Below are 12,181 nucleotides of genomic sequence, written 5' to 3' on the forward strand. Positions count from 1 at the left end.
ACAAAATATAGAAGCAAAAAGAAAAGGAGTACTTGTGGCACCTTAGAGACTAACCAATTTATTTGAGCATAAACTTTCGTGAGCTACAGCTCACTTCATCAGATGCATACTGTGGAAACAGTATGCATCCGATGAAACAGTATGCATCCGATGAAGTGAGCTGTAGCTCACGAAAGCTTATGCTCAAATAAATTGGTTAGTCTCTAAGGTGCCACAAGTACTCCTTTTCTTTTTGAGAATACAGACTAACACGGCTGTTACTCTGAAAAATATAGAAGAAATTTCTATTTGTCTCTCAATGAAGATACAAGCAAATAGTGCAGTTGTGTTCATGTATTGTTTATTGAAATCAATATATGTGCAGTAGAGACAGCCTTCAGGCTGGGGCAAGTAGGTCAACAATTTAGATAATTTGATATAAGCTCTCTTTCTTTGTAATAGTCATAGTGAAAAAAACAACACAAAAAGCTCAATTAATATAGGAATGTCTTAACACAAAAATCCTCAAGGAGATCTGTAGAACTTCACGTTAGTTTCCGCTTTTGAGACGCGAGAAAAGCACATCCTGTATGGAATGGGGAAGAGTGTACAAACAAGGCAGTGCCCTTTAGCAATGTCTAAATGTCAGTCTTGAAGCTCCTTTGCTGCTGTGGCTCCCACTCAGTCCTAGCCTAGCTGTGAGAATGAAGCATTACGTTTACGTCGTCTGCAGCAGAGAGGCGCTGTCCCTTGCAGTTCCAGACAAGTGCCTGGGACTACGTGACAGCGCTCAGGTCTACAATGAACACTTCCAACTGAGTGGGAGGCTTCTGGGGGAACAGCTCAGGGCACTAGCGGGACAGAAAGACTTTACATTAAATAATAGCTGAAAAACAAGAGCATTTCGCTTCCTTTACTGGAGCCTGTGCTTGCCGCCCTACCCTTGTTGCCTAGTTTTCCCCCCTAATATATATATGGATCTCTTTAATAGCTGCAGCATGTTCCAGGCTTTACCTCATGCTATTTAATTTCTACCAGCCAAGACATAATTTATTGTAGGTTAAATGAAGTCAGCAGCAAGGTACAGTATCTGATTCTTTTCCCTTCCTTTCTCAGCCTTCTCTTTCATTCCTTTAGCTGCATGGTGGTTATTTTGTTACTGCTTGTGATTGCACGTCTGTGTGTTTTGTATAGACAAAAAATGTTATGTCTTTGCTCTGCATCTGAGTGCCAAGCAATGTACTGGGGTTGTGACAATGGGAAATTGTTAGCCTTGAGCTGACTTTGCGGGAAAAATCTTTGATGGTAGTGAGAATCATGAATCGTTTCATTGCAGATGATCAGAATTCAAGGCTTAAGGTGCCATACACGGAGCGGTTTGTGTAATCACTGGGCTGAGGGAAGAGAGGTTTGTGTATGTGATTAAAAGGGGGGCTATTAAACGCTTAAGTAAAGAATGAGACGCCACCACATTCAAGAGACTCAAATCAAAAGCAGTTTTTCCTCCTCCGTTGTGACGGTGTGAACCTGTTGTTCCCGTCCTTTTGATGATCCAGCAAGACAGAGTCTACACCAGCACTATATAGCACTCCCACCATTATTAAGAAGAGAGCTGTGCTTTCCCTCGAGAAGCGATGTCCTAAGTCTCCTCGGGTCTTAGAGCAAGATACAGTCTCTTCTGCATGTGCAGGGGTGACCCCTTTTACCACCCTTGTTTTGCATGTTCATTTCGCATCAATTGCATGTAGTGTCAGAGCTTGCTACCTCTGTGCAAAATACAGGGATGACCACAATCACCGACCCCCAAAGCAACATGTATTCGCTGCCAGAATCTACAGAATGAACATGAATCAGAGTCATGGGTTACAGATTTGTATTCTAAGCATGTCAAGGGGGTGGGGGAGGGGATTGTTTCTCTACAGTACATTAAAGCCATTAATCATGATGGTTGCAGGCCCTGCATCTAGCCCACTGATCTTCCTAAAAGCTTTTCCTCTGCGGTATTTGTTACTCATTACAATGTTAGCAAATTCTCTAACGTGTAGTGTGAGGATTATTTTTTTAAACCGTCCATTATAGAGTCTGAAGAAGCTACAAGGTCCTTCCCACCCACAAGAAGACCGAATTGGCTGCTGTGCAGTCAGACACTCCCACTTCTGGGCATCCCGATGGCTTTTGAAAATGCCAATCAGGAGGAGTGCCATAAGAGGGCAGTAGGGCAATAATAACAACAAAAGGCAACAGGAATTGGAAGGAAGAGCTGGCTAATTTCTTGCTCTTTGGGCCTTTATTATTGCAGAGAGCTGACAAGCGAAGTCACTGAAGTCCGGCTGCTTCCTCCTTTCTTTCTCTGCCTGTAGAATAAAGAGAATAACACTCTTCTGTAGTAAGAAAATCACCTTTAAAAATTTAATAGACATACCAAAAAGTAATACAAAGACTCACAGATGAAGTGTGAAAACTGCACCAAAAAGGTGAGTACTATTTTCTTACGACTTTATGCATTGGAAACAATCGGTAGTTTGACTCCACCCAGGTCAGGCACTTGCTTGATCTGTTACATAATATGAGGATCCTTTGTCTTTCAAGGGGTTTCCATTTTTGAATAAGTAATGCGAGTCTGGGCTGCTGGAGGGACTTAACTTTATACCGCAGGGCAGGGCTAAGTTGCAGCCAGTGCACAGTTAAGTGACTTGAACTTTTTTGTATATTATCTCTGAGACAGGTGGTGCAGTAGTAGAATTTTGTTATAGATTACAAGGTCACAGATAGCCAGTACACAGCCCATACTTCCAAATGGGCCTGCCTCTTGTATTCTACCTTACTGATACCATTCAAATATTAATTTATAACCTGTTTTTTTTCCCCAGGAAAGGTTTAATTATATTTATTTCTCTGGGCAAGTTGTGATGGAAATGACATTTAATGTAACCTGGAAATGACATTTAATGTAACCTACTGATGCTGGTTTTTTTGTGTGTGACAAGATCTTTTATACAATTTTCATTATATTCTGATTACGTTTCAAATGGCTTTATGTGACTATTTTATGGTATACTATAGTGGTTGCCATATATACTGCAGTCATTTCTCTCTACTCTCTTTCCTTATCCCTGCCCCCAGTGTTAAAAATACACCCAAAGCTGTAAAAGCCAAGCAGGTGAACTTCCCATCAATGTTTTCATTGTAATAAACATGTTGGGAAAATGTAACACACTATCTGAAGTCATAGACCTAGTTAAAAAAATGTTTTTTGAGTAGTGTTTTTTTTTTTTTTTGTTTATAACACACATTTCTATTATCTCTTTCAGGAATGTAGTAAAAAACAGAAAAATGATGACAAGCAAAATACATCGGTTGATCCACTGAGCACAAATGATGAAAATGAGGAGGTAATGTTCCTTTTTTTTAAAATGATTTTATTAATCTAAGGTATATTATTGCTTTGATTTTTAGCCTTCTCTGTTCTGTGCCTTTTTTTCCTTTGGAAAAGAATAAATAAATGTTCGGATAAGCTATACATGAATAAAAATATGAACTGTACTTATAAACCAAAGCCCTACTTATAAGAACCATTGACAGAAAATAATCCAGAAGGGAGCTGGAATAGGTAGAGCCCTGCAAATCCGCGGATATCCACTTTATAGACACAGATATATGTGGATCATTTTTGCAGATCACAGATGGAAACCGATGCATTTTATATCTAAAGCTCTGCAAATCTGTGGATATCCACAGATGCAGATATCTGCAGATCATTTTTGTGGATCAGATGCGGATACAAATTTTGTATCCACATAGGGCTCTAGGGATAGGGATACAAACACAGGGTTTGGTTTTTCAAAAGTGCTGAGCACCTAGAACTCCAATTAAAGTCAATGGGATACGCGACTATTCAACAGCTATGAAAAGCAGGTTCATTATATTGATGGTTTCTTAAGAAGGATGAAATTGAAAACATAGCACTCAGTGCAGAGCACCCACGAGGTAATTTCTTTCAGTGGCTTTGTAGAAAGAGTCAAAAAGGCTGAAAATGCTTCCTCGAATCTTTTTTTTAAAAAGGGGGGGAGTGGGGTTGTGCCTGTTCTTATTGTATCTCAATCAAGCTTTTTTTTTTTTTTTTTTTTTTTTTTTCAGTTTTAGTCCTCCAAATAAATGTGGTTCATAATTACAGAATGATATGCAGCTGATACTTTACCAACACTTAAAATGACACAGTATCTCCCCTCCCCCCTGAAAAAAGCATCTTGCATTCTAAGGGCCTGATCATTCATGGGGCTGAACGCCTTTGTCTATGAGTGAAATCAGTAGAAGTTTAGGCTGCTCAGCATCTGACCTGATCTGGTCCAACCCATGAAATCGTTACTCCCATGAGTGGTCCAAATGATGACAATGGAATACATGAGTAAAAGTTACTCACAAGTCAGAGTTTGTAGGATCAACTCAAGGCAAATGCAATATACAAGACAACAGTTTCCATGCAAAAATTGACCCTACAACTTTCTTTCTTTTTTTGTTGGGGTTTTGTTTGTGTTTTTTTTTTTTTTTTTTTAAAGAAAAGGAGGGTGCTTGACGCTTCAAACCACATAAAAGTATGTTCTAACTATAGGTGAAAGAGGTAATGTTGCTATAGGTCTCATACCTGGTTTGCTAAATTACACTGAATAACACTTTTCGTTTGAGAGTTTTGCAAGGGGTCTGGAAGTCTCTTTCTCTCTCCTTTGCAGAAGTTCCTCCTCCCTCAAACTAACTAACAAACAATGTTCCATCCATAAATCATAGAACTGGAAGGGACCTCAAGAGGTCATCTAGTCCAGTCCCCTGCACTCAGGGCAGGACTAAGTATTCTCTAGACCATCCTGACAGGTGTTTGTCCAACTTGCTCTTAAAAATCCCTGATGATGGAGATTCCACAGCCTCCCTAGGCAATTTATTTCAGTGCTTAACCACTCTGACAGTTAGGAAGTTTTTCTTAATGTCCAACCTAAACCTTCCTTGGTGCCCATTGCTTCTTGTCCTATCTTCAGAGGTTAAGAAGAACAATTTTTCTCCCTCCTCCTTGTAACAACTTTTTATGTACTTGGAAAAGGGTTATCATGCCCCCTCTCAGTCTTCTCTTCTCCAGACTAAACAAACCCAATTTTTTCAATCTTCCCTCATAGGTCATGTTTTCTAGACCTGTAATCATTTTTGTTGCTCTTCTCTGGACTTTCTCCAATTTGACCACATCTTTCCTGAAATGTGGCGCCCAGAACTGGACACAATTCTCCAGTTGAGGCCTAATCAGTGTGGAGTAGAGCAGAAGAATGACTTCTCATGTCTTGCTTACAATACTCCTGCTAATATATCCCAGAATGATGTTTGCTTTTTTTGCAAAAGTGTTACACTTTTGACTCATATTTAGCTTGTGATCCACTATGACCCTGAGATCCCTTACAGAGCTGTCATTCATATAATGTAACACAAAGACAATGCAACTTTAGGGCCAAATCCTGCTTCCCGTAGACATGGGACTCATCTTGTTTAAGTCATTGAGACAGTTTGCCTGACTCAGGTGATCATGATATGACCTTTCCTTTGTTTTGTGTCCTTAAAAACTATTGCCAAAGTTTTCAGACTTGGGTGTCTGATGTTAATTATGTAAATACATATTAGGCATTGAAGAAGCCTGAGAAGGTAAGTACTCGCAACTGCCTGTGACGCTAATGGATGCTATGCTCAATGCCTCTTCAGATCAAGCCACTTCAGGTGCCTAAATATGGATAGGGTTTAGATGCTTAACTTCCAAAATTCTGAGTTTGAATTTTTTTGCCACTAGTATCTTCTGAAAGATACTACACAATATCTCAAAATGCTTTGGCATAGAATAATACAGTTTAATAATTTCAGAGGGGCCGAGAAATCAAGAGGTACTGAATAAACCATTTTCTAATTTTAAATGATACACACACACGAGGGGGACAGTCTCTGTTATTTTGTTAAAAACACAAACTACTGTTGGAGTTTAAATAAGCCAGTACAAAGGCCCTGAAAGTTAGCTTATCCAATTTCCTTTCATTTCCAGAAAAGTGAATTCCATAAATTGGCTAGTGCTAAAATATTCCTTAGTGACTGCCTAGCTTGTGACAATTGTGTGACATCAGAAGAAGGTGTCAGGATTTTCCAGCAGAATCAGAAGGAACTCTTTCGCATACTCAACCTTAACAAGGTAAAGTGACAAAGCATGCAGGAATTTGTGTGAGAGGAAGGATGTGAGATAGTGACTAAGCCGTTTCAATGATAACTAAAAACCCTTGAATAGTATAGCAGTTAAAGCACTTCATCCGTAAAAGTAAGATCATGGCTGTAATCTAAATTTTATGAGATGTATTCTGTAAGGCATAGGTAAGAAGCTGTAGGGCAAAGCATGATGATTATCTCATAACTTCAGTAATAAACTGTTGGGTGTGCAGTTATAGTGTTGCAAAACATACACTTCTTGAGTGTTGGAGGCATTCTGTTTTTTGTGATCATGGTGAAAGTATGAGATAATTTCATACCTTGCACATATTGTTATCAAAGACCTGACTGCAAAAATAGAGAGAATTGTAGCATTAGTTTCTAGTACAGCGGTGGGCAAACTATGGCCCAGGGGCTGCATCCGGCCCTCTAGACGCTTTAATCCAGCCCTCAAGCCCCAGCTGAGGAGCAGGGTCTGGGGCTTTCCCCACTCCAGCTGGGGAGTGGGGTCGGGCTTGCCCCACTCTGTGTAGCTCCTGGAGGCAGTGGCACGTCCCACTCAAGCTCCTACGTGTAGGGGCAGCCATGGGGCTCCACACGCTGCCCCTGCCCCAAGCGCTGCCCCTGCAGCTCCCATTGGCCGGGAACCGTGGCCAATGGGAGCTACAGGGGGGCGTCTGCTGAGAGGGCAGCGTGCAGAGCTGCCTGGCCGTGCCTCTGCATAGGAGCTGGAGGGAGGGGATATGCCACTGCTTCCAGGAGCTACTTGAAGTAAGCGCTGCCCAGACTTTGCACCCCTGTCCTCCTCCCGCCCTCTGAACCCCTCAGTCCCAGCTCGGAGCACCCTCCCGCACCCTGAACTCCTCATTTCTCGCCGCACCCCCTCCCGCACCCCAACCCCAATTTTGGGAGCATTCATGGCCCACCATACAATTACCATACCCAGATGTGGCCCTCGGGCCAAAAAGTTTGCCCATCCCTGTTCTAGTACATGCTTTAAGGTATGAATGATACCAGGCACATTTGAAAGGTGTGTATTCAGATGTGTATCTTGGGTTCTTTTTCCTCTTGCAAAATAAATAAATAAAATTATAGCTTCTGTCTGACACAAAGAGTGCCATTTTATTGCTGAGGGTGGTTCTTTGGCAGCTTTCCTAATACACACAATACTTGAGTCTGCTGATCTTGACATTGACTTAATAATCTACCACTCCAGACTATTGTACTCTCACCCAGGAGGAAACAGCTACTCTTAAAATTTCACTTTTAATTGAAATTGATACCACTCTCTCTACCTATTTGATATATCTAAGTATTATCAGTGTAAGGATTCCTCCCAGAATATTCTAGCCAGTTTTTAGAACTGGTTTGATTCTATAGCATGATGTGGTTGTGTAAGTGTGAGACAGACAAAGATTTAAATGTAGCAGAATTATTGCTTTCTTCCAGTTCTAATGTCTATTAAGTCATCTGGTGCAGGATTTCTCTATTCCTGTTTTATTGCTTGTGTCTTTTAAGTCTTCCACTACCATTGGTGAGGAACATACACGACAAGCATCATGTCCTAACTAAAACACAAAGTGTACATCTTCACATATATGATGTGATCCTCACGAGAATGTTACCTTTGCACATCAGTCTTTTTCTTCAACCAAACACACTTGATTGTGCATATATAGCATTGTTGGGTTGGTTTGTTTTAGGGTCCAGTCCTGCTGAATGCCTTCAATTCCAGTTGAAGTTAAGGCCACTGGGGTATCTCTCAGGATCACATCCTTAGTTTGAAAGATCAAATTTAAAATTTCAAATCTCCATGCTCCTGTAAACCTTAATCTAAACACCTATATTTGTTTCCAAGTTCTTCCCATATTTTGGGAGCATTATGCTTCCCTTAATTATCAAAATCCTGTAAGTGTTGATTCTCTAACTCTGCTTGCCTGCTTAACAAGCCAAGGATAGGGTTGTCCTGGGAGGGATGGAATTCCTTGAGTCATACAACAGCAACTTCTCCAGCTGAGTGACTCTCAACATTAACAGAACCAGAAGGAAATTCCATTCTACTCTCTGTAAGGATGGTAGTTGCTTCATTGGGGCTTTCATGGTATGTTTATTTAATGCGTAGGACATTAGAGGAGCGACTCTTGAGGATGGGGAGGGAATGAGAAGGAGAGGGACCTTATGCTGTTGTAATAATCTACCTGCATGCTTTGTTTATTTTCCAGAAATGTGATACCTCAAAACACAAAGTGTTGGCAGTGTCTATATGCCCTCAGTCATTGCCTTATTTTGCTGCTAAATTCAATCTGTGCGTAAATGATGCAGCTAAGAGACTCTGTGGTTTCCTCAAAAGTCTTGGTAGGTTCTGATTCATTATTACACTGGGAGAACACAGCAGGGTTATCTTGCGTTTCTTTCTTCCCTGGCAGAATTTTGCAGCACTGTCCAGTTATAAGAGACTGTTTTGCAATTGTTTGCAATCCCTGGCCCATGTCCCTGCCCCCTGGGGCACGCCACCAAGGGCAGTTGGACTGTCTGGGGCTCCCCACAGTGGCCTGAGGTCCCTGGAACCATGGTCCGACTTCAGCTTCCAGTCTGGCCAGGGTGTGGGGCCTTGGCCCATCTCAGCCCCTCCCCACCACCAGAAAGAGATGGGCACTTCTCCTGCGTCTTGGGCAGGTGTGGAGTAGCACCACAAATCCGAGACAAATGTTGTCTCAGAGTCATTCAGTCCAGGATAGGACTTGAACTCTGCATTTCAGAACTGCCCCCGCCCTGCACCCAGTTCAGGACAGGTGGTCACCCTATGCAGGAGTGATTGATTTGGAGAACAGCTGCATCCTCCTCTATCTTCATCACTATCAAAGAGAGCTCCTACAAAGTACTTTTTTAGAGTTCCTTTACCTCACGTGACTTAAACTGAAAAATATATGTAGCAGGAGCAAAAATGTGTGCTGAGGGTGCTGTGGAAATACAGGGACCTACCTCCTTATTTGCTGTAATTGTAAGAAGACAAAGTAATTTGGGAAAGAAATGTTACGAATTGTTTAAGAAAGAAGCCAGTTCTGAACCACCTTGCAGCAGTATAGGGGGTGGTGAGTGTCACTACTGGGCCTCCCTGTAAAGGGCCAGTGTGAGGTAAGGAAAGTAACACTATTGACCCATCTGTCAAGCGCTGCAACGTGTGAAATTTTGCCAGGTGGAAGCAGAAGGAAGCCCCAACTGTGAGTAACTGTTTTGAAAGAAACTGGGAAGTTTTAGTTATGGAAAATATAACACTGTTAGAAATAACACAAGTGACTGTCATAGTCTAATTTCCGGTCCATGGGGGAAATCCTGGCCACAAAGAAGTCAATAGGAGTTTTCTCATTGAGCTCAGTGAAGCCACAGTTCTCCATATATCTTTACTAAGGGGAATTTTACTCCTCATGCTATCAGACCAATCCTTTGAGAGTTTGAGTACTGCTAATAGTCTTAGAAGTTCTGCTTCTTTGTTCCTGTTCACCATTGTTTCAACAATTTTTTCCAAGCAGTATGCAGTCTCTCTATTTGATATTAAAACTATACTTTTTTGATGTCTCCTATACCATGTGCTTCTAACACTTCCTATATGTGTACCATTTTGCTAAAACTTCCTCTTTCCTATCGTTTTTCCTACTTAAATAATAGGGAAAAGAAGATGCTTTTCCTCCTCCAAGATCTATGTCATAGTTTTCCACAGAACAAACGTTATAAGTGTGTGTAACTGATCCGTTTTTTTCCCATTAATAAGGGAAATAATTATCTGAAAGGAACACTGTAAGTATTGGTGGGCCCCAAATATATTTTAGATTGTTTACATTATCTGGGAATACATTATACTAGGTACAATGGTATAGATAATATTTTACAGCTGTATAGAAACACACTGACAAGTAAATAGATGGGAGACCTTTGGGGATGTACAGAACATTGTGCAGGTATTTACAAGTATTTAGGCAAGGGCATCAGTGGAAGGTTGTCCTGTTGCAGGAATATAAAAGTTCGTACAGATAAGTATTAGCATTGGTTGTAAAATAAAGTTCATAGTTTGAGTCCTTGCCAGCAGCCAAGTTCCACAATAGGGTGTAAGTGTTCACTAATGGGCAAACTTTCTATAAGGAAACAGATTTCCTTTTGAAGTTTTGAAGGGATTCATATTGTTAACAAGTCAGCAGCTTTTTAAAAATCTGTGACACAGACAATGTGCTTTCAGATTTATGGTTTCGTTGTTCAAGTATGCTGCAGGTGTTAAAAGTGTGCCAAAAACTGGAGTGCAAGCAGGGTTTGCGCATTGTTTCTTTGAGTTTTTAAAGGTTACTTAAAAGCCTGGAGATGGGGAAGAAGGTCTGTGAGATGCAAAGCACTCCAGGAGTTAATTTATCACATATTCTTGTCCTTTTGTTTCTTAGGGGTGCATTATGTATTTGACACCACTATAGCTGCTGATTTCAGTATCCTGGAGAGCCAGAAGGAATTTGTGCAGCGGTATCGACAGCGGAACCAGGAGGAACATGCCTTACCAATGTTTGCCTCTGCTTGTCCTGGTGAGAAGTTGAGTCCCTAACTCTGCAGTATTGTATAGTCCCCCATTTATCACTACTGAAATAAAAATAGTGCAGTTCTAGTTGTGTATCTTGTAGAGCATAAGATTTTTGGGCTCTATATTTCAAGGATTCTGAATCTTACAGCACATCCTCCTTTCCTGTAGTAATACTTGGGAGCTATAGCACTGTTCAGATTCTTTGCAGACATGGAGCTAGATTCAGCCCTGAGTTAAGCAGGCTGCTGCGATGGAAGAAAATGAACCTGGAGAGCAGGGGGTTTGGTACCACATGGCACATGCAACTTCTTCTCTGCCAGGGAGCCAGGATAGCAACAAAATTGGGCAGTGTAGATGGGGAAAGTGTGACCAAGTTGGATATGGAATGTGCTGTATCACTACATCCCTGAGGCAATCTGACATAGGGGTTCTCCTATGGAGCCCCAACTGCAACTTAAAGCTGTTGTCATCCAGCAGAACTGTGAGAAAGTTGAGTAGTGCAAATGCTGCCTACCTTCCCCTGAGTGTGAATTCAACCAGGGTCTGTTGCACACTGCAGGTTCAGGGAAGCAAAGTTAGTAACTCTTTGCACACACCATTAACCAGTTAAGTTTCACATTCTCCCTGTGAGAGAGGCACATATTATTTAATTTTATAGATAGAGAAACTGAGGTACAGAGAGCTTAAGTTAAATTAATGGAGGTTAAGTCCATTAATGGCTATTAGCCAGGATGGGTAAGGAATGGTGTCCCTAGCCTCTGTTTGTCCGAGGGTGGAGATGGATGGCAGGAGAGAGATCACTTGATCATTACCTGTTAGGTTCACTCCCTCTGGGGCACCTGGCATTGGCCACTGTCGCCAGACAGGATAGTGGGCTGGATGAACCTTTGGTCTGACCCAGTATGGCCATTCTTAAGGCATCAAAAGGAGTCTGAGCAAGGATTAGAATTTAAGGAGTTCCTGACTCTGAGTCATGTGCTTAAACCACAGCACTCTCTCCACTACATCATTCTTCTCTCACTGTGTGGTTTTGGCTCTGCCTTCCATTTCTTTGAATTAAATATTTCCTGTTGAAAAGCACCATTAAGAAAAATATACTTTTACTAAGTGCTTTAATTAGAAATCATGACTTCCATTAACCCATGCAAAATTTTTAACTTGGCACTGGAGTATGGAAGGAAATGGTGAAATGAAACTATGTTCACGATGACTGTGTGAGTGGAACAATTTAATGTTGAAGGGAAGCCATCAACTTGAAATACCACATTTCTTTCTGAGAAGTGTATGCCTTGTTACAGGGAACACTTACCATTTCTGGAACCAAGACAAGTTAAAGGGGACAATTTTTTCCCGAGTTTGTTTTTACTTTGTATAGTCAGTTATGCTATCCCCTGTATACTCAGTTAGCTAGTCATTTTAGCCCAG

At 41.3% G+C, this 12,181-nt stretch overlaps 1 protein-coding gene across 2 annotated transcripts in view; it reads left to right on the plus strand.

Annotated features, from left to right (window-relative positions):
* Positions 1 to 753: 753 nt before the first annotated feature.
* NARF (nuclear prelamin A recognition factor) overlaps positions 754 to 12,181 on the plus strand; it is a 30,065-nt gene continuing 18,637 nt past the window's right edge. Inside the window, exons 1-6 of one of the 2 annotated variants that reach the window (XM_073311328.1) lie at positions 754 to 1,060; positions 2,279 to 2,453; positions 3,291 to 3,371; positions 6,044 to 6,187; positions 8,421 to 8,553; positions 10,626 to 10,760. In XM_073311328.1, coding sequence (XP_073167429.1) covers positions 2,427 to 2,453; positions 3,291 to 3,371; positions 6,044 to 6,187; positions 8,421 to 8,553; positions 10,626 to 10,760 — 520 coding nt within the window. In that variant the 5' untranslated portion in view covers positions 754 to 1,060; positions 2,279 to 2,426. Of the gene's footprint in view, positions 1,061 to 1,442; positions 2,454 to 3,290; positions 3,372 to 6,043; positions 6,188 to 8,420; positions 8,554 to 10,625; positions 10,761 to 12,181 lie in introns of those variants that run through there. The other variant, XM_073311327.1, reaches the window with a different exon arrangement.

This window comes from Lepidochelys kempii, chromosome 14 (assembly GCF_965140265.1).
Source record: "Lepidochelys kempii isolate rLepKem1 chromosome 14, rLepKem1.hap2, whole genome shotgun sequence".
In the NCBI taxonomy this organism is placed as follows: Eukaryota; Metazoa; Chordata; order Testudines; family Cheloniidae; genus Lepidochelys; species Lepidochelys kempii.